Source organism: Eptesicus fuscus, chromosome 7 (assembly GCF_027574615.1).
Source record: "Eptesicus fuscus isolate TK198812 chromosome 7, DD_ASM_mEF_20220401, whole genome shotgun sequence".
Classification (NCBI taxonomy): domain Eukaryota; kingdom Metazoa; phylum Chordata; class Mammalia; order Chiroptera; family Vespertilionidae; genus Eptesicus; species Eptesicus fuscus.
The window spans coordinates 101,450,705-101,471,794 of NC_072479.1; the positions used below are offsets into that span (position 1 = coordinate 101,450,705).

Sequence of the window (21,090 nt, forward strand, 5' to 3'; positions counted from 1 at the left end):
AAGGTGTAGGTCGAAAGGAGAAGAGGCTCAGGACTGTGGACTGTAAAATGAGCCAAATGACACCTTCACTAGCGAGGTGTCACGTGAACGCATCCAGCCTAATAGGAACTGAGAACCCCGGGGCGGGCCCGGCGTGTGGGCGGGGCCCGAGGGGCGGGGCAATGGGCGGGGCCGAAGAGCCCGGAGGCCGCTCAGGGGGCCGAGGGGGCGGCCAGGGAGGTGACGTCACCGCATGACTGGGTTTTTATGAATGAAAGGAATCCTGTGAGTGAGTAATTCCGGGAAGCGCTCCGTACAACTTCGCGCGGCCTCCCGCGCCGCCCGCCCCACAACAAAACTCGGCGCGTCGCTTCGGGAGCCGGGAGCCGGGCTCGGAGCAGCCGGCGGTCAGGACCGGAGGGGAGACGCACCGGGGAGCGGGCTGGGACGGCAGCTCGGACGGCAGCGAGACCCGCGCGTGCCAGGGGCGCCAGGAGGAGCGGGCCCGAGGAGGGGTGAGGAGCGCGGGTCCGGGGCGGGAACGGGGGCGCGGGGCTCCGAGGCAGCAGGGTTCCCGCACCCCGAGACCGTGCCTGGGGCGGGGCGCCAGGGCCGGCGCTGTTGGTGCTCTGTGTCCCCCCCCCCCCCCCGCCGGTCGGTTGACGGGAGGAGGGGTAGAGATCCAGGGACCAAGTCGGGGCCGAAGGGAGCTTGGCAGGGTGCTGGGGTGCTGGGGGCGCCGGCCGCGAGGCGGCGAACCCGGCAGGAAGGGGCTGGGGGGCTGGCTGGCGTCAGCGTCCATCCAGGAGGCGCGGGGGGGCAGTGTGTGCACGTACGTGACTCGGTGAGAACATTCCCTGGACGGGCGCCCGCGGCCGGGCGTGCGCGGTTTGTTTACGTCCGAGGGCGGGCGGCGAGTGCGTGTGTGTTCCCTGGCCGCGTCCGGGCGTCCTGCCCGCGGGTGCGCGCGGGGGTGCCGAGGAGAGAGGGAGGGCGATGCAGAGAGAGACCACCCGGTGAGGACCCTGGGGCCTGCTGCCAGCGGTGCGTACCTGGGGAAGAGGGTGCCCAGCGAGGAAATGCGGAATAGGGACTCGAACTGGGGAAGCGGCCCCGTCGTGGTCACACGGGGCGTCCGGGAATTCTTGCCCTGCTGTCCCCGTTCCACCAAGCCAGCGACCCTGCTCTTCCCCGGAGTTTCCCAGGGCCGGGGCCACGTGATCTCGGTGTTTGCCCCCCTCCCTGAGCGGGCGGCTGCAGCCACAGGGTGGGGCACAGTATTAAAGACCCCACCCGGCGGGGCTGGGGGGAGAATGAGGGGGCCCCTCCTTCCTCCAGTACCCTGGTGGGCTGGCACAACTCAGGTCCTCATCCCGGTTTTCCTGCTCCTTGGGGCAGGCAGACCCTCAGCCTCTCCTTCACCCCCTTCAGCCTCGGGAGGAAGTGGAAGGGCCACAACACCCCTAGCAAAGTGGGGGGCTGGGAAGGGATCCCAGGCCTCTGTTTGCTGGGCCCCTGGCTGGCCTGGGGTTGGAGCTGGTACTGCTGGGTCTGGGAGGGTGAGACGGAGGAAGGGGTGGGGTTGGTTTCTGTCCTGCCGGTGGTTTCAGTTACATGTGGGACTAGTCAGGCATACCTGTGGATGGCCGGACCTGAGGAGCTAGTTGAGGGCCGGGGCCAGCTGGTGTGCCCAGAGCCCGCCCCCTGGGGGCCTGGTCAGCAGGCAGTGGAACAGGTGGCCTTGGTGCATGAAGGGCTGATGTGTGAGGGTGGGGCCCAAGCTAGCCCGAAGCCCCTTTATCAGCCCTGGGAAGCTCCCCTTCGCCCAGTAGCCTGAAGGACGGGCTGGCGCTAGGGATTCCTTGGTCCTATTCTGCCCTCCATTCTTCCCACCCAAGGGGCTACAGAACCATGGGGGAGGGGGGTCAACTGGGCTTGGGGGATGAGGAACCAGATGATCTTTTGAGTCTTTGAGCCCTGGTGAGCTCTGCGACCGCAGTGGGGACCTCAGTATCCCCATCTGCAGCAGGAGCTAGGCAACATCCAGGGGCGGGATGGGGGTGAAATGGGGCGGTATGGCAGCCTCTACACGGAGCCTATTTCCCAGGGAAACTGTGGGAGAGAAAGCAGAGCCAACGGCCCCGGCCAAGGCCTGGCACGTCCAGGAATGTGTGGGGTTCCGTCAGGCCCATCCTCAAAGCTGGGCGGGGAAACATCCTGAGTAGGGTTGGGGGGCCGAGGACGAGGGGAAGCGGCTGGTTGGCTCTGTCACTGGTGCAAAGCTAGCACCGAAAGGCTTAACCTTCCACTAGGTCACCCCTGGGTCTTCACTAGGGCCTGGGACCCACAGGTCGCCCACAGCCCCTGTGCCTCCCTCAGTCCCGATGCTTCCAGCTATGAATGAGCCTGCCCAGGGCCAGAGGCTGGGGTGAGACCGTGGCCGAACCAGATCCAGAACCCGCCCTCCGGGAGCTTACCATTGATGAGAGCAGACAAGGTTAAAGGGAGAGCCACACAGAACTAAACACAGAGCCGAGGGGAGCTGGGTGGTGTGAGGGGGAGGTCTGCGGTTTGCAAGTACCTAGTACGAAGGCAGGCCTCGCTTTATTTTGCGCTTCGCAGATACTGTGTTTCTTACAAACCGCAGGTCGAGCAAGTCTATCAGCACCATCTTTCCAACAGGCGCAGGTGATGATTAGCATTTTTTAGCAACAAAGTTATTTTTTTAATTAAGATATGTACATTGTTTTCTTGGGTATAATGCTATTGCACACTTAACAGACTACAGTATAGTGTAAGCATAACCTATATGCACTAGGAAGCCAAAAAACTCCTGCTTAATTGCAGTACTTGCTTTATGGCCGTGGTCTGGAACCGGACCCACAATATCTCCGAGGTGTGCCAGGAACAGGGCTCCAGCGTACCCAGGGCAATCAAGGAGGGCTTCCCGGAGAAGGTGACCAGGGACCCAGGTTGTCAGATGGAGTGAGTGATGATTGTCTGTGGAGCCCCTGAGGGCCTTCGGAGCCTGGCACAGAGTGGGTGCTTTTTGTGTTGGCCGGCTGAAGGAAGGAGCACTGGGTCCAAGAGGATCCTCGGAGGTAGTGGGAAAAGGACATGGTGGAGGCCTGGAGGCCAACTCTGTGGGCTAGGAGGGAGGCTGGCACCGCAGGGTTCTGAAATGAGCCAGCCAAACATAGGTTTGTAGGTTTCCTCAGTAATGATCCTCCTGACAGCCTTTGGGAGAAGCTAGGTGGTGGGTCAGAGGGAGAGACCAGAAGCCAGTGAGGAGGCGGCTACGGTCATGGAAAGACTAGAAGCCAGTGAGGAGGCGGCTATGGTCATGGTTCAGCTGAAAGAGGAAGTGGTCTCTGAGCAGAAGGATGGTCAAGTCTCTGAGTCTGTGTTCTCATGCCCCTGACTCCAGGAAGCCTTCCCTGATTTCCTTTCTCTTCCTCTAGGGCCTCCACTCTGCTAGTGGTGGTCCTGAAGCTCCATTCCGGGCCAGAATCGGACACTCTGAACGCCAAGACTGCCAGGTTAAAAGGTCCCTTAGGCTTGGTGGAGGTTTGACATGTTGGGAAACTGAGGCCCCGAGAAAGGGCACAGCAGTGAGTGTGAGTGGGTGGCAGAACGGGAACTGGATCCCGGGCTCCTGCTTCCCTGAGGTGCTGGGTTCTCCCGGCTCCCCTCCCCTTTCCAGCAGGGAGGAGGCTCCCCAGTGCCGCTGCCAAGGCCCCGGGAAAACACATTTTTTCCCTCTGTCCTCACAGAGGAAGCGAAACGGCTCAGCAGCCAGAGAGGAGCCCATGCCAGGGGGTAGGCCGTCTGCAGGATGTCCCTAGAGTGGAGAGGGAAAGGACGGGGCGGGGCGGGGGGGACTGTAGGAGGCTGTGGCTGCAGACTGGGCAGGGCAGCTGTCAATCCCCCAAGAGTAAATTCGTTCTCCATGCCTCCAAAAGAATGGTAGGAACCTGCAGCCCCTGGCATGGAGGTTGCTCTCTGGCCTCTGAGGGAAGAAGCGGGGTGGCGGGGGGTCCGGGGGGGGGGGAGGCCTGGCATTGAAGATGGAGCCCTGAGCTAGGGGGTCAGGACTCCTGGGTTCCAGCCCACCACTGCCACCAAACAGCTGCTCAGTTGTCTGTGACAGAACAAGGGGGATGGACCAGCCCCTGGCTGAGGCCCATGCTGGCTGAGGCGGCAGGCGGAGGGCCCAGCCCCGTGGCATATAGCGCAGCAGCCCCGGCCTGGGGCTGAAGTCTGAAAGCCTGAGGTTATCAGAAAGTTCCCCCTTCTTGTGACTCTCTGTGATTGCCCGACTTTGCTGAGCTAGGGACATTCCTGGGCAAACATGAGTGCCTCAGCTGACATCCAGGATGTGGGTGAGGGGGCTGAGGCTAGAACACGAGAAGGAGGAAAGGAGAGAACAGGTTCAGAGCCTCCCTAGGGCCTACTGGGACTCAGATCCCAGCCAGCCCTGTGGGCGGGGCCTCCAGTCATACAGAATAGGGACTGGCCAACAGTTCCCATCTCTCGGGCTTCCTTGAGAGGGCTGTGTTGAGGATTCTGAGGTTGTGTCCAAGCTCAGTGGGAAGCCGTGCTGTGGGCGGTGGGCGATGGCTGAGTTGAGAGTGGAGGGAGGGATGTGCTGTGGGCGATGGGCGATGGCTGAGTTGAGAGTGGAGGGAGGGATGTGCTGTGGGCGATGGGCGATGGCTGTGTTGAGAGTGGAGGGAGGGATGATGGAGAGATAAGCAAACCGTTTGCCACTTCTGCTCTGTCTAAGCCACTTGTGTTTCTCACACTAATGCTAATAAAATCATCCCCACTTTACAAGTGAGGGACCCACGGCCCAGAGAGGAAAAGTGACTTGTCTGAGGGACCAGTCTCCAAGGTTCTGCATCGGCCCCAGCACCCAGTGCTCAGCACCCAGCACCCAGCAGGCTCAGGGAACCTGTGTACGGGGAGGCTTGCCCGCTCCCACGGGTCTCTCTGTAGAGCCCAGACTGCGGCATCACCGAACTCCCTCCTCCCCCACAGCGGGCACGGCGGCCTGGCTATCTCTTCGTCTGCACAGATCCAGGCGCATCAGAGCAGAGTGGCCGTGGAGACTGGCGAGCCCACCTCCTCTCCACAGAGGTGGGGGACAGAGAGGTGCCCTGTGAGGGCCATCTCGGGAGGAGGCACGTGGCTCGGCGTGGCCTCCGTCCTGGGCGCCACCCTTTTTTAGCTGTGTGACCCTGGACTGCTCTACTGACCTCTCTGGTCATTACCTCACAGGGTTGTTGGGAAGGTCAGGGTGATGACAGTGTGAAAAGGACCAGGATTCAGTGTCCAGAATCCTTCTGATTTGGGGGGAAGCAGCCACTCACCTGCTGTGTGGGTCTCCCCCTCCCCTTGGGCAAAGTGAGGAGGTGGGGCCTTTTCTGTGTGACCCCGGCCAGCAGCCAGCGGGGAGATGCTGTGGAAGCGAGGGCCAGTGATTGCTGCAGGCCTGACCCCTCCTGGACAGACTCGGCCATTCTCCTAACCTCCCACATGCTCACTGACCTGCCCTTGGCTCCACCAAAACTCTGAGCGCAGGTGCTGTTCTTACAGATGAGGACGTGGAGGCCAGAGAGGGGGGCAGCTTGCACAAGGTCACACAGCCTGGAAAAGGAGATGGGACTCAAACCGGAGCTTGGCTTTTAATCTAGCGCCCCTTTCCTTATTTCCCACGCCCGACCTGGGGGCCAAGCGTCGTGAGGACAGAACCCCTCCTGCTCCTTCCCCCTCCTCCTGGCCTCTGTGTGCCAGCCCTGCCATGCAGAAGCCAGGAGGCCGGTGAAAAGGAGGAAGAACTGGAGACGGGGCCAGAAGGTTTTTCTCTCAATGGCACTTAGCTGGGCTTGGGCTTGGCACTGACAAGCCAGATGACGGACGGTGTCAGAGACTGCACCCATCCACACCTCGTGGGGGCCTGCCCCCTGCCAGGCCCCACGCTGGCGGCATCAGCACCCAGAGCTACCTCGGCCTGGTTCCTGCCCGTGGAGCTCCCTGTCTGGTGGGCAGAAAGGGAAACAGACCATTACAATGCAAGGGAGAAGTGCTGGGTGGTCAGTGCCCAACGAGTCCAGGAGGTCAGGGAGGGCTTCCCGGAGGAGGAGACGTCTACACCCAGCGCTTTGCAGACAAGGCGAGGGGAGTAGTGTCACAGGGTGTGGGGCGGCACAGGGGCCAGAGGAAGTAGAAAGGTCCACGTGGCTGGAATGCGGAACGGAGGTGGGCAGCGGTGGAAAGGGAGCCTGGGAGCCGTGCGGGTGGGCCTGGCCCCTGGCCCCAGGATGGTAGGGAGCCGTGAGGGTCCGCATGTGGGTGATGACAGGTCAGACTCACAAGGCGGGAAGATGCGCTGACTGTGTGTGGAGGACGAGCGGACGTGCCGGGACCTCCCCAGGTGTGTGTGTTGGGGAAGGTGGACTTTTCAGAGGCCTGTATTTCGGTGGTGGTGGTGGTGAGGGTCTCCAGGTGGGGTCTGTGGCAGGGTAGGGTCCTGACTGGGGACGCTCTGGGCCTCTGTTTCCCCCAGCTATCCCACAAGGAGCCTGGGTGCTCCTGGAGACCCTCGTCGCCCGAGGGCCAGGGCGGCTGTCTGTCAGGGGATCTCTCGCGGGCCGACTTCCCTTTCCTGCCCCGCTCGCTTCCCCCTGGTGGCAGGTCCCCTGGCTGTGTGGGCCGGGAGGGGCTGGGGATTTCTGAGAAGCCCTGGACTGTCCCCACCTCGGCCTGAGTCACGCTGAGAACGCAGCAACCGCCGAGCTTCTGCTCTGGGCCAGGCACTGCTCTAGGCACGGGGGACACAGAGTGGGCAAGACATGGTCCATGCGGTCCTGAGCTGGCATTCCCGTGGGGAGGCAGACGCTGAACAAATAGGTGAAATACATGCGCAATGATTACATGTATGAGAAGTGCTAGAGAGAGACAGGAGGTCGGGAAGGGAGATGGGGAGTGTGTGTGTGTGTGTGTGGGGGGGGGGGGGACTGGGAATTCTAAATTGAGTGAGAACAAGAGATTTGAAGAGCGACCTGCAGGAGTGAGGAAGCCAGCTCTGTGGCTCTTTAGGGGAAGAGGAGGCTGGGCAGATGGAACAGCCCGTGCACGGGCCCGGGGGGGGGGGGGGGTGCGGTCGGGTTAAGGAGGCGGGTGCAGAGGGAGGCAAGGGGAGTGGAGCTGGAGCTGAAGTCAGAGGGGCATTTGCTGAGCCCCCATAGTGGTGCCTTGTGAGCCACTGTGATGATTTGGGCTGTAACTGGAGTGAGATGGGGACCATGGGGGGCTTGAGAGAGGAGTAACGTGACCTGACTTAATACACAGCCACTGGGAGAAACCGAGGCACCGGGAGGTTAACTGACGTGCCGGAGCCCCACGGCTAGTAAGTCGGACACCCTCCGAGAGGCCCCGGGTGTCTCGTGCCGAAGTCCATGCACTTGCTACTTCTCCCCAGCGTCTGAGGCACCTGGGCCTGCAGAATGGGTCAGACTCGGCCCCACACAGCTCCGGGAGCCAAGGTCTGGACCGGCTTTCACCCCTGCTTCACTCTGTCAGACTGGGGTCACTAGTGAGAACCGACGGGAGGCTGGTCTCAGATCACCCCCCGCCCTGCTCTCCTTTGCGCCTCACCGTCCCCTTCACATGGGGATTATCGGAAGAGAAATCCAGCGGAGAATGAATGGGGAGAAGGGCGGGGTGGCCGTGCTTTCCAGGAACTGGGGGAGACCATCCCTTTCCCCGCCCAGAGCAATGACCATTGGCCCGTCGAATGTGAAATGTCATTGACTGGTACACATGTGTTCTGTGCACTTTTCTGTATGTAGTTTGTACTTGAATGAAAATATATGTTTATTGATTTCAGAGAGGAAGGGAGCGGGGGAGAGAGAGAAGCATCAATGATAAAAAAGAATCATTGATCGGCTGCCTCCCGCACACCCCACACTGGGGATGGAGCCCACAACCCGGGCATGTGCCCCGACCAGGAATCGAACCGTGACCTTCTGGTTCATAGGTCGACTCTCAACCGCTGAGCCGCGCCGGCCAGGCAATGAAAATACTTTTTAATAAGACAAAACGCACATGTCTGGGCTCCATGTGGGAAAATTGCTGGGGAAGAGGGAGCATTCACTTGGTGCATACTTATGGAGAACTGACCATGTGCCAGGCACTGATTTAGGCATATGGAGGCAGCGGTGGGACAGGCAAGGCCTTGATCCTTGTAGACTTACATTTTGGTGGAGGAGAGGTGGGAGGGAGAGAGACAAACCATAAACAAGTCATCAAACAAAATAATTGCACAACAGCCCGGCGTGGCTCAGGGGTTGAGCATCCGCCCAGGACCCAAGAGGCTGTTGGTTCGATTCCAGGTCAGGGCACACACGATCCCCAGTAGGGGGCGCGCAGGAGGCAGCCAGTCGGTGGTTCTCTCTCATTGATGTTTCTGTCTGTCTGTCTCTCTTTCTCTCCCTTCCTCTCTGAAATCAATAAAAAAAATTTTTTTAAAAATAACTGCAAAAAAACAAAACAAAACTGCAGAACAGGTGACTGTTATGAGGGTTGGGAAATAGGGTTATATGATATGACACAATGGGGTGTTTTAGCCAGATAGTTAGACCTCTTTGAAGAGGTGGCATTGAGCAAAGATATACCTGCTGAAGAGATGCTGTGAGGCAGTAAAGGGACGGGAGTGGCAAGTGCAAAGGCCCTGGGGCTGGAGTGAGCCATTCAAAGAGGCCGCTGTGGCTGGACCACTGGGATGGAAGAAAGTGGCGAGATGAGTCCGAGACACAGGGGCCTTGAGCGGCCAGGCAGTGAGTCAGGATTGTGAGTGAGAGGGAAAAAGTGACCTTGGCCTCTTCTCTCCCCTAGGTCTCAGCCCAGAGGGTACCTTCTGCAAACATGTCTGTGGATCCCTTATCCAGCAAAGCCCTGAAGGTGAGGAGCCCCTGTAGTCCCAGCCCTTCCCCCCCTCCCTGCCCAGGCTGAGCTGCCCAGCCAACTTCCCCTTCAGGCCCTGGAATCCCCAAAGCAGCTCAACAGGCAGGAGGCATGCATGGGCCATGGCCAGGAGGCCTGGGCTCGGTCATCTAGGCTGTGTCCCCGGGGCAGGCCACTTCCCTCTCCAGACCGGCTTCCCCATCAGGACAATGCCCACTGGGCTGCGGGACTTGGAAGGCGCTTTCCTGGGTTTCTTACGGATTCCTGCCCCTCTTTGGGGTCTTGGAACAAGTCCAGCACCGCCGTGCCTACGGCGGTGGAAGGGGAACCATCCCCAGCACCTGATGCGTGCCAGGCCCAGGGCTCGGCCCATAGGCAAGGACCTCAGTTTCCTGGGCCTCAGTTTCCCCATACGTCCTCCCCTCCCCCCACTCCGCGCTGCCCGCAGATCAAGCGTGAGCTGAGCGAGAACACGCCGCACCTGTCCGACGAGGCGCTGATGGGGCTGTCGGTGCGCGAGCTGAACCGGCACCTGCGCGGGCTCTCCGCCGAGGAGGTGACGCGGCTCAAGCAGCGGCGCCGCACGCTCAAGAACCGCGGCTACGCGGCCAGCTGCCGCGTGAAGCGCGTGTGCCAGAAGGAGGAGCTGCAGAAGCAGAAGTCGGAGCTGGAGCGCGAGGTGGACAAGCTGGCGCGCGAGAACGCGGCCATGCGCCTGGAGCTCGACGCGCTGCGCGGCAAGTGCGAGGCGCTGCAGGGCTTCGCGCGCTCCGTCGCGGCCTCCCGGGGGCCCACGGCGCTCGTGGCGCCCGCCAGCGTCATCACCATCGTCAAGTCGGCTCGGAGCCCGGCCCCCGGCCCCGCCCCGGGGCCCCCCCCCGCGCCCGCCCCCGCTCCCTGCTCCTAGTGCCCGCCGCGCCCCCCGCCCCCCACCACCACCCATTCCCCAAACCACTCCCCTCCGACCCCGCTCCCTTCCCCAAGTGCCTGAGCACGACCTGTCCCAGGTGCCATTTCTCCGCAGCCCCAGCGCCTGTGGTTAACACAGGTGCTCTCCCTGGAGCCTGTCTTCCTTGTGCCGCCCCTGGACCTGGGGCCTAGTATCCCCGGGAAGGGGCAACTTGGGTGAGATGGGGGCAGGGTGGGTCAAGGTCTCCCTGGGCTGAAAGCCCCGCCTTCCTAGATTGGGAGGAGGGATACAGAGCGAATTAGACCAGAGAAGAGTCGTCGAGGACAAGAGGGCCTCCCCACGTTGGGGAAACTGTTCAGATTGTGCCGGTGGCCCCTGCCCGTCCTGGGCAGCCCTAGGTTCGGCCCTGTATGTCTTGTGGGGCTGCCCAGCTGGGGAGCCGGTGCCCCCCCCCCCCCCCTGCTTTGGGCCTGGGGAAGTCGCCTGCCCTGTTAGCAGACGGAAACGGGCCTCCCCTGGACGGGCCACCTGTGCTTAGTGGGTGAGCTGAACCTTACAGCCAGGTCCCCCCACTGCTGTCCTGAGATTCCAGCCATGGCCAGGGGGGCCGTGGACAGGGACTGGGAGGGGAGGCAGGGCTGCCGTGGCCTGGGAGACGGCTGTCTGTGAGTCAAGGTAAGAGAAGTAGAAGGAGAGAGAAGGGGATGTAGATGGAAGAGAGGGAAGGGGCTGGCTAGCCAATTAGCAAGGGGACGGAGGAGGCAGGTGGGGAGATGAGAGGACAGGTCCCGCCATCTTGCAGCCTGGGGTGGGGGTCCTCAAAAGGGACAGTCCCACCTCTTCCCTGTGACTGTCCCCCCTGGGGTGGGGGCTGGCCACGGCCATTGATTGTTCTGGGAAGCCCAGCGCCCCCTCACACACTGTACACAGCTGCCCCCGCTGTTATTTATTGCACGAGTCTAAGTTATTCTCTCCAGCCGGAGCCCGAGCGCCCACTCCCTGGGAAACGTGGCGTGTGGCCCTGCGCTGGACTTTATATTTTATATCTGCAAATAAATCACATTTTATCTTATATTTAGGGAAAGCCGGATGGCAACAACCAAAAAAATGTTTTTAAAAAATTGCCCCGGCCTCCAGAATTTATTTATTTTCTGACTTACAGTAAGCGAGTTATCCGCCTTCTGTATTTTGTAGACTTTCTGAATAAAGTCAAGTTCTCTTTTTCCACAGTGAAGAAGTGCGTGTCCTGAGCTATGGTTTGTTTGTTGTTGTTGTTTGGAGGGGGGCGTTCTGAGGGGCCCAAGATGGGAGTTCTCGTTTGCAAGTGAAAGCTAAGCACCATCGCTGCTCTCTCTCGCGTGCGCTGGGGGTGGGCTGGAGGTGGGAACCCAGATGGGTGGTGCCAAAGCATGGCCTTCCTTCTGGGTGCCCGAGCCAAGGATCCTCCGTGGGGAAGGCAAAGCCGGGAGCACAGTGAAATGTAAGGTTAAGTTTCCGGGGCATCCCTTCAGCGAAAAGACAGCCCCGCTCGGAGAGGAAAATTCCCAGATTGAGCGTCATCGCTCCAGCACTTTCACGTCGAGGGCTGACTTTCTACAGCCAAGTAGAAAATACTTTCCTCATGTTCCGGAAGGCGCGGGGGGGGGGGGGGGGGGGGGGGCGGCTTCCTCAGTCCCAGCCCGCAGGCCTACACGCAGCCGCATCTCATCCTGGGGCCCAGGCGACAGGGTACACTGTGCACGTCAGGGAAATCGGGGTTTGAATCCAGATGTGTTTTCCTAGCTGCGTGACCTTTAGTGACTTATGTAGCTTCTTGCAGCCTCGGTTTACCCATCTGTGCCAGGAAGGTGCTCAGAGGGCACAGGTGACAAGCACTGGGAGCCAGAGGGGCTCAAGCTTGAACAGAGTGAATGTTGACCGGGGTGCGCTCCGCTGCGTGAGGGTCTGAGTGGCTGCCATGGGTATGAAGATGGCGGGGCTGGGAGAAGGCACGGATATGGAAGTTGGGGAAAGGCCAAACCACATAGGTTGGCTTGATCCACAGGCCTTCCTCCTCCTCCTCAGGTTGGGGCCCTAGACCCTTGATCCTCACCCAACGCTGAGATGCTGCGTTCAGGCCTAAGGAAAAGGCAGCCGGAAGCTGCAGGAGGGCCAAGCTGAGGCTGGGAATTTCCCCACCCCCACCGCATTCCTGAGGGCCCGAGTCAGCAGCCACACACACACACACACACACACACACACACACCCACCGGCCCCCCGAAGAGGCATACGGAGGTGGCTGCAGGAAGGTGCCCTGCCCGGCCAGGCCAGACACCTGGCCTGAGTAGAGGCAGTGCCCCCTGCCCAGCTCCAGGCCTGGCGCTAGAGGGAGGCACCTAGGGTCCCACAGTGGAGGCTGGGTTCAGGGAGGCAATTTTAGCCTCTGACAATGTGAAGTCCCCCATCACCTTCATGTTCACACCGGAAGGACAGGGTTTCCTAAGACACCCCTGCTCACAACCACGAAACCCACCCCAACACGGGGGTGGGAAGAGGAAGGAAAAAACCTCACCCACAGGCAGAGGAGATTTCAATACAATCTATATTATCTCATATATATATATATTTCTTTCTCACTTTATTTGCTCACTTCTGTCACGCATTTAAAATGTCACAGAGACCAAAATAGAGCGACTTTCTGGTGGAACTCACGGCAGTCATACACGAGATATAAAACTAGGGGACTCTGTCTTCTCATACATCATACAATTAATTTTTCAAGTATTTTTTATGTACAAAGAGCTATTCTATTGGGAAAAAAAGTTTAAAAAAAGACAAGGTAGGTTACGAATCCTAGGAAGTAGGTGGGTGGTCAGGCCGTTCCCAGCCCCCACTGCTCCGGGCCTGGCTCCCCACCGGGAGCTGCAGGGCAGAGCCGGGCAGGGAGCAGCCGCACACTTTGGCCTGGAAGGAGGATCAGAGAAACAGAAGGGAAGGGAAATGGGGGGAGCGGGGTGGGGGGAGTAGAGGGCGTCCTCAGGCGGCCTGCACCGGCCTGCTGCCTTCCCAGGCAGCTTGGGGCTGGCCCAGCCCACCAGACAGGGACCTGAAAGCTGGCCTCTAGTATCCCTCACGCAGGCCTGGCCCCGCGCCCCCACCAGGAGGGCTGGCTTGGTCACAAGGGCCAAGTGCTCAGGAAGATGACTGGGATGGAACCCCCACCCGACCCTGGGCACAGCTCAGCCCAGGAGTGGCCAAGAGGGAAGATTCCACCGTGAAGTCTGAAGCCACGGGCAGGCCCTTCTCCCTGCCCCTTCCTGCCTTCCCCGGCTGCCGCCGCCCAAACACGCGCTACCTTGGGACGGACGCTCTGCCTGTCCAAACAAGCCGTGTCCACCAAGCCTCTTCCTGACGGTGGCCGCCGTGAGCCCAGGCTGCAGAGGGGCTCTGGCCCCCGGTGTGTGGGTGTGGAGGTGGGCAAGGGGAGGGGCCTGGTGGTCCTGGCCACCGGAGGCCTGTCCAAGGGTGCCCGGCCCAGCACTGCAGGAGCCCCCAGGGGGTGTCTGGGACAGACTGAGGCCTGGGGAGTGGAGCGTTCATGTGTGACTAAGGCACAGAAGAGATGGGCTGGGGCCAGAGGAGCAGGACACCAGGCCGTGTGGGTATGGGGCCGGGGCCCTCCTGCAGGCCCAGCCCTTGTCCTCCCTCCCACAGAACCGTGTCCTCCGGAAGCTGGTCTGAAGTGTGGAGACTCAGACTCTTTCCCTGAAATGGGAGGGAGAAGCCCCAGCAATGATCGGGACCAGCAAAGGTCTGACTGCTCAGCCAGGAAGGAAGGTGGGAGCCCCTGATCCTCTGAGCAACCAGGCAGTAAGGGCTCTGCCCCCAGTGCTCTCCAGACAGACCCAGGAGCGGGGCAGTGTGGGCTGCCGCTGTCCTCCGCAGGCCAGGAGGAAGGGGCGTGCGACGGAGGTGTAGCCACGAGGACACCCAGGGGACACGGGGACCTCACTTGGAGAGGCCACACGCACAGAAGAGGGGCCCAGAGGCGCCTGAGCGCCTTCCTAGCGGGACCTGTGGCTCCTGGCGTCTGGCTGAGCCTTGCAGCAGGCCAGGCAGGCCGGGTCAGGAGGGGCTCCACAGACAGCTCCCTCCCACCCCTCCTCCCTCCTGCCCAGAAGAGCTAATGCAGCACAGGGAGGCGGAGGAAGCAGGGGCAGAGCTGAGTGCACGGTGTTTGGGGAGGGGCTGAGTCTCACGGGGAGGGCAATGAGCTGGGGACGGAGCTGAGAGGCTGTGGCCACTGGTCCACAACACAAGCGTCAGGGCCTGGGGCACGGCTGGTCCCAACACGCCGCCACCGCAGCACGAGCCGCACGGGCACGGGAGTCGCTCCCCGTGTCCCCTGCTCCTCGCTGGGGCGTGCGGCGTGGCCGTGTAGAAATATTCCTGAAGGCTCGGGTGAGCCTGGGCTGTCCTCTGGGCAGACAGCGACGGGCTGTCCCTCTGGAAGCGACATGTGAGTGCTCTGGTCCAATAAATTAAAGGCAATGCCACGCTGTGGCGCCTGCCTCCGGGCTGGGCGTGAGGCCGGAGGGCACACCTGCCCTGGGCCAAGGTGCCAGTCCTTCCCCAGCAGCAGCCACGCTTAGAACTCGTCATCAGAGCTGAGCAGGAGAGTCTTCTCGGTGTCGCGGGCGCCACTGAGGCTGTGGGAGCGCGAGAGGCCGTGGGCGCCGCCGTGCCAGGGGGGCCCGGGCTCCAGGGTGGACTGCTGCGTGTACTGCTGGTAGGCGGGCGAGAAGTTGTGGATGGCGTCCTGCACGATGTCGTGCGGGTTCATGGTCTCCTTGAGGCTGCTGGAGATGCTCTTCATGGGGGCGCAGCGGCCTGCGGGCGGGAGACGGGGGTGAGGGGCTGGCGCAGCAGGAGACAAGGGGCTCGGCCCCAAGGTTGTCATCCAACCACCTCTAGTCCTGGGACCCACCCCCCAAGGCTATGCCATCCAACCACCCCCTCCTGGGACCGAGGATGGGGCTCTGCACGTGAGAAGGTGCAGGCAAAGACACGGCCCTTCTGGCTGGGGTGCAGAGCAGAGAGCACCCCTGAAGGGGTGGAGGTAAGCAGCCCTGGGGGCTGAGTCCGGCAGGTGCGATGGGCCCGGGGTGGAGGCTGGCACGATGCAGGCAATGAGCCCAGGATGCTCCGGGGAGGCAGGCCAAGCCGGCACGAGTGGAGGAGGGAGTGCTGGGGACGGGGCTCCACGTGCTGGCCCTGCCCCCCCTCCTGAGGGAGTGGACCAGGGCCCCGTTCCTTCGGGGCAGCTGCAGGGCTGGACCCGGCGGAGCAGACATCTTCACCAGCTCCCCCGAGAGGGCGGGAGCCACCGGCCGATAATCTTATCTTACTCCCTCTCTGGTGAATCATCCCCACAGGCCAGGCCACACACTGAGAGGTAAGGGAAGAGCTCAACTCGCAGCCAGGTCTTCAGACTCAAACACGCCTGCCCTTTCTGCCTGCACGCCTCTGCCATGGACACACGAAATGCCCCTGGTTTCCCAGTAATGGGTGCTGTGCCCCAGAACCACACAGGGCGTATGCCAGACGACAGGCCGGACAGAGCAGGCTCGACAGAGGGCGGCCCTTGGCAGGCAGGGCTCTGGGCACTGCCTTCAGGTGCCCGTGGTGAGGAGACAGGGACACAGAACCAGGCAGAGAGGCGTGCCGGTGACAGTGACCAGGACTGACATGCAGGACAGACATGCAGACAGAGAGCAGAACCTACCGTAAGGACCATACGTTGGCACTGCCCACGGCCAAACCCGGGGCAAAAGCAGGGCGGGCGGGGGAGGGGGGAGAAGCAGGAGAAATAGAGAAGACAAGAGACAGCTGAGTGAACACCATGGCCCACCACCGAGGCCAGTGCACACCACGCCCCCTGCCGCCCCCACCCCTGCCCCACCGGCACCCCCGCAGCCCCAGCTTCCCCTCGGGCCTGGGCACACTATCCACCGAAAGAGGATCCCCCTGAGGCACTCCACTCTCTATGGGGGACAAACAGTGGACACCAGAGTGGCGGGCCGAGCTCACCTCCGCCCCGAAGTCAGGGCCCCCACACCCCACTTCTCCAGCTTTGGCGGGAATTGCTAGGCCTGTGCCTTGTGCACCACAAACCTCTCCCCACTTCACAGACAGGAAAGAGAGGCTGGGGCGGGGGTTTCTTGTGCAGCCCCCACGACAGAGCCAGCTCTGCACCCACGCCAGACCGGAGGGCTGAGGGGCTGGGCACTGTGGTTGGCGGGCGCGTGGCCGGCCAGGACCACGCGGAGGGGCAATGGCAAGCAGCAGCTTCCCCTGGCGGGCAGGGTCCGTGCACCGCTGCGCGGCTGCGGGTGGGTGTGTCGGGGAAGACGGCCCGGGCCTCCACTCAGAGCGGCTGCAGGGCCACCACTGGAAACGGTCCTCAAACAGAGACCTTCCCAGGCTCTGGGCACAGAGGGACTTTCCCGAGGGACAGGGTCTGTCATCCAGGGACATCGCCCTCAATACTGGGAGGCTGACCCTCCAGCTGGGGCCTTGGTGGGAAGCCAGTGGGCCACCAGCGGCAGCACTGAGCCGGCAGCACAGTGCCTGGCACTGACAGGTTGCAGTCAGATGTGGAGAAAGCACCCCCAGGCCCCAGCCCCCAGCCCCCAGCCCCCAGCCAGCGTGTTGGGGAAACGCGGCCGGGCCCACCAGTCACGAGGCCTGGAGTACGCGTCAGCAGCTGCGCAGGCCCCGAGGCCTCCCACCAGGGAAAGAACATGGCAGGAAGGGGTGGGCGTCGAGGAGCCGGCCACAGGCCAGGCGGTCCTCTATACTCGCCCCAGGACATGGCGGCCCCGGCCCGGGGTGGGCATCAGTGCTGCGCCTGGGGAGGTGGGCTTCCCGCTTCCAGCCACATGGGAAGGGAGCTGGCAGCAGCCGAGCTCGGGGTAGATGTGTTAGACCAGGAGGCCTCCCTTCCAGGCCCTCCCCCTCCTCCCATCATCCCAGCATCCCCAGACTCCTCCTCCTGCTCCCCTTGGGCATCCCTCCAGGCCCAGTGGCAGCAGAGGCACCCAGGCCGAGAGCTCTGAGATCCCGCCCTGCCAGGCCCGAGCCCAGGTCAGTTACTGCGGAACCTCTGAGGGTGGGGCCAGCACGGGACTTTGTCTCTCCAGGGGGCTCTGCTCTGACCCAGGAAGTGTAAAAGCAAGTGTAAAAGAAAGCTGTTCAGGGCTACTGCCACCCAAGTCTGCTTCTGAGAGGTAATCAGGTTAAAAAAACAACAAAACACTTAAGAGCAGAGGATTCTGGGATAAAGAGAGAACCGGACTCATGTCAGGAACGCTGAGGGACTTGCTTTTCTAGAATCTCTGTCCTGACCGTCCCACGGGGTACTGCGCCGGCTGCCAAAGACAGGTGGGCCTCGCTCCCAGGACCTCCCTCACGTGACCCAGGACTCCTGGCCCGTCCACCCTGCAGGCCGCCGCGGGGCAGGAGGGCTCTGGCTCTCACCTTGCGCGTCCAGCCTCTTGTCGGCATAGACCTTGTAGGTGAAGGCGTGCCGCAGGGCCAGCGCTGCGAAGAACATCTCCACGCAGATGATGAAGTCCTGGTAGCCGGCAGCCACGGTGCCCTCGCCCACCGACACGCGGGCTGAGTGGATCTTGGGGATGGCCCCGCACTTCTCCAGGATGGCCAGGAGCAGGCCTGGGAGGCACGGTGGGTGTCTGGCCCAGGCTGGATGGCCTCCCATGCCCTCCTCCTCCATGCAGCCCCCCAATGCCCGGGCGGTGGAAGTAGGGGCCCTGGTTGCTCCTGTGGGGCAGCACTGCCGACACAGGCCGAGGCCCCTTGGAAACCCCACACCCCCAGACCCTTTCCGGCCACTAACACTGAGACATCACAGATTATGCGGGGTCCCCTGTGTCCCCCCATCCATGAAGCAGCCCCCCTAAAGCTCTGCCCTGGCTCCTAAGGCCCCTGAGGGCCCCGACTTCCGCCCGAGTGGGCACCCAGTGGGTGGAGGCCCCTTTGAGCTCCAGGCTGGGATCCCCAAGGACCACCCCAGGGCCTGGGCCCCAGGGGTGCTGGGGTGGCAGGCAGGAGGAAGGGGACGAGGTTTAGGGGCAGGGCCGCCTCTGGGGCTGGGCGGAGGCTCACCTTGCCAGAAGGAGAGGAAGATGACAGACTTGACCATGAAGAACTTGAGGACGGGGCTGTAGGGGCTGAGCAGCTCCCTGGTGGCGAAGTAGAAGAGGAAGAGGGCGTAGAGGGCCAGGCTGACGGAGACGTTGTAGATGATGGTCACGTACAGGTAGCCGCTGGCGACGCTGCAGAAAAGGGGAGCATGCTGGCTTGGACAGACCCCTCCGAGGGACGAGGAGCCCCCCGCTCCCTTGTCCTGCCCTAAGCCGATCCCCATGGCTCCGGCCGTGCTCCCCAAGCAGCGCTCCACGAGCCACATGGTGATCAAAGGGGCCAGAACATGAGGCGGGTGCGGGTGCGCCCGCAGCACGGGCCGGGCCAGGGCCCCTGCCTCACGCAGGGGTGTCTAGCCACCTGCCCGCAGCTCTGGTGGGGGACACGACCCAGGCGTGGAAGCCAGTCTGGCCGGGGTGAGGGCTCAGCCTGATGGTCAGATGGCGGGTGTCAGGGTGACGGGAGCTCAGCCCTGCTCTTTCCAAGTTGAGCAAGTTACACCCACTGAGCCTCCGTCTGCCCACGGCTGCTGTGACCGTCCCGGTGGTGTTGCCGAGCGCAGGCCAGCACACGGCCATGTGGCCCCTTTCCCTCACGCCCAGTGAGAGGCCTGTGGGCAGTTCCCCAGGCGAGGCTTTCTACCCGAGGACTCAAGGCAGGCCTCTCGGGCTCCAGCCCTGCTGCCTGCCTGCCCGGATGGTCACTGTTCCTTCTGCCCCAGGTGCCCCCCTCCCCCATGCAAAGGGGCTGGATGCTGAGGGCTCCTCCTGTGCCAGAGGCGGGCCTCGTGCCCTGCCAGGCCCAGCCTCGCAGCTCAGGGGTGCGGAGGCGTGAGGAAGGCTGGGAACATGCGTGGCCTCCATTCAGAGGGGGTCCTGAGGGCGTGCGTGTGCCCGGTGTGTGGCCGCCTCCTTCCCTAGCCAGGCATTGCCTCTGGGCAGGGACATCTACCCTGGCACCACCTCCCCCACACGCCCTGCGGGGACCGCTGCTTACTCAAAGTCACCATCCTGGTACTTGCCAAAGGCCTGGAGGATCACGGTGCTGACGGCCATGAGCGGCTTCACCACGCAGAACTGCAGCGTAGCCTGTGGGGGAGAAGCCCAGGGTCAGGATGGGGACAGACCACGTAACAACACCTCCTCTGGCCGGCAGACTGCTGGATGCCAGGCCTGGGGGAGCCCGGGGTCCTCCCCCGAGGGGACTGCTGTCTGGGGAAGGCAGAGTGAGGGAGACGATACCAGGGTGACTCAGCTGGGTGAGAAGACGGATGTGGAGGAGGGAGGTCGATGGACGGAGGAATGCCGGAGAGGGGACAGGAGATGTCCCTGGAGAAGGGGCAGCAGGAATGGGAGACAAGGGGACAGGCAGAGGGGACAACTCAGACCAAGGCCCGGAGGCAGAGTGGACAAGGGCTCGGGTTCGTGCTGGACGGGCAGCAGCAGTGAGGTGGCGAGGGAAGTGGGTGGGGTGGGGAGCAAAGCCGGGGCCCTGCTCCAGGGACTGGCCACACGGGGACCAGGGTTGGACCAGGGTTCCCTCTCGTGCCCCTCGCCCACCCCCGGGGTCTGGCTCCCTGCCCCTTGCTCTGGGTCTGGGGCCAGGGTTTACACTGAGCTGGGTCCTGCTGGGGATGGAGATGACTTAACAGGAGCACGAAACAGGAAGCAGCCCAAAGCAAAGGTCTAGTTTTGGCATCTGAGTTTGAATGTGGGCCTCGCCAACTACCAGCGACAGAAGCCCGAGCGGGCGGCCCCTGAGCCTCTGGCGGATGGACGTCAGCAGCCCCTCGTCACAGGGTAAGCCCCTGCCCCAGGCGAGGCCCCAGTGACCCAAGGGGCACCCACAGTGCCCATTATGTCACTAGAATCGCCTTTCTCTTGAAGTCAAATAAATCGAAGCTACGGGGCCTTCTGTGGAGGCAGGAGCCACTGGAAAGGCTAAGTTAGTGTGGCTCCAAACAGGGCAAGGACCCCGGAGGGGAGAGCGTGGCCTGTGGAACCCAAAGCTGTGGGAACCGGAGTGAGGTTTGCAGGGGAGCCCGGTGGTCAGAGCTGTGGGGTGCCACCAGGAGAGGCGTGTGTGCTGGGGCTAGAGGGGTGATACTGCTGTCACACCCCCCACAGACCCCCCCGGCCTCCCCACCTCACCTAGAGGAGGCAGGACTGCACCGACCGCCCACAGAGAGGAGCAGCCCTTCGCATGGAGTGAGCCATCGAGGGAGCGAGTGAGGGAGCGTTAAGAGTCCGGCCATCGGCTGGTGAGCCTGGGTCGTCCCTGTGGAGCCCCGTGGCGAAGTACTGTCCCCAGCCTGATACAGAGGAGGGAACTGAGGCACAGGGACCCTGAAGTGCCAGTGACGACAGCAGGAGGTCGTGCCCTGGGACAAAGCTGCCACCCCAGGACAAGGGGGGAGCTTTTGTTCTCTCCCCTTTTCCTACCTCTCCCTGCCACCTCCAGGAACAACGGTGGATATTCCGGAACAGCCAGCCCACAGGCCTGGGGATAATTTATAACAAGGCGGCTGGAGCTAGTGATCTGGGATCAAAACTTTGTACACAATATAATCATCAAAGAAGGCATGAGTCACCGGCCCCAGGCGCCCAGCCCTGGGTAAACAATGGCCCTGAAAGCCCCACCCTGAGCCCAGGACAGTTTAACTCTTTCCCTGCAGGTCCCGTGGGGAGAGTGTGAGTTTAGCAACACCCTGAGGAAGGAAGATGTGGACGCTGGCCTGGAGACCCGGGTGGTCCAGGCGGGCGCTCTGTGGGTGTGTGTGCCGGGCCCTCCCCAGGAAAGCCAGGCCTCCAGCGGCCCAGGGACTGGCTGTGGGTTCATTTCCCCTCGGGTTGCTCTGGCGATGCTAGAGGGGCTGAAAGGCCCCGTGGAGGCAGAGGAGACTGAGTAGAGGTCGTGCTGCTGGGCGTGACACCTGACTCTCCCTCCCACAGAGAAGGTGGGCTCTGTGCCAGCGCGTGCGAACGCTCTGTATCCCACCTCACCTGTTCTTTAGACCCTCCCCTGAGATG

At 62.4% G+C, this 21,090-nt stretch overlaps 2 protein-coding genes across 7 annotated transcripts in view; one reads left to right on the forward strand and one right to left on the reverse strand.

Moving 5' to 3' along the window:
• Nucleotides 1–263: 263 nt before the first annotated feature.
• On the forward strand, nucleotides 264–11,106 carry MAFF (MAF bZIP transcription factor F). Of its 3 annotated transcripts, none has more exons than XM_054719512.1 (3): nucleotides 264–494; nucleotides 8,878–8,943; nucleotides 9,395–11,106. In XM_054719512.1, the coding sequence occupies exons 2-3, from the start codon at nucleotides 8,908–8,910 to the stop codon at nucleotides 9,851–9,853; spliced, it is 495 nt and encodes a 164-aa protein (XP_054575487.1). In that variant the 5' UTR covers nucleotides 264–494; nucleotides 8,878–8,907; the 3' UTR covers nucleotides 9,854–11,106. The 3 variants fall into 3 exon arrangements, with proteins under 3 accessions (XP_054575487.1, XP_054575488.1, XP_054575489.1); XM_054719513.1 differs by lacking the exon at nucleotides 264–494 and adding an exon at nucleotides 913–1,023; XM_054719514.1 differs by lacking the exon at nucleotides 264–494 and adding an exon at nucleotides 3,441–3,518.
• Nucleotides 11,107–12,603: 1,497 nt separating this feature from the next.
• TMEM184B (transmembrane protein 184B) overlaps nucleotides 12,604–21,090 on the reverse strand; it is a 49,519-nt gene continuing 41,032 nt past the window's right edge. For all 4 annotated transcript variants that reach the window (XM_054719515.1, XM_054719516.1, XM_054719517.1 and 1 more), the window contains 4 exons: nucleotides 19,058–19,149; nucleotides 18,023–18,192; nucleotides 17,375–17,569; nucleotides 12,604–14,725 (listed from right to left, as the gene is read on the reverse strand). In XM_054719515.1, the coding sequence (XP_054575490.1) occupies nucleotides 14,484–14,725; nucleotides 17,375–17,569; nucleotides 18,023–18,192; nucleotides 19,058–19,149 (699 nt within the window). In that variant the 3' untranslated portion in view covers nucleotides 12,604–14,483. The remainder of the gene's footprint in view (nucleotides 14,726–17,374; nucleotides 17,570–18,022; nucleotides 18,193–19,057; nucleotides 19,150–21,090) is intronic.

What these genes read in the sequence shown, in the direction of transcription:
- MAFF (XM_054719512.1), top strand. Translation starts at nt 8,908, where the DNA reads ATGTCTGTGGATCCCTTATCCAGCAAAGCCCTGAAG. An exon ending in TATCCAGCAAAGCCCTGAAG is followed by an intron (nt 8,944 to 9,394) that starts GTGAGGAGCCCC and finishes CGCTGCCCGCAG; the next exon opens with ATCAAGCGTGAGCTGAGCGA.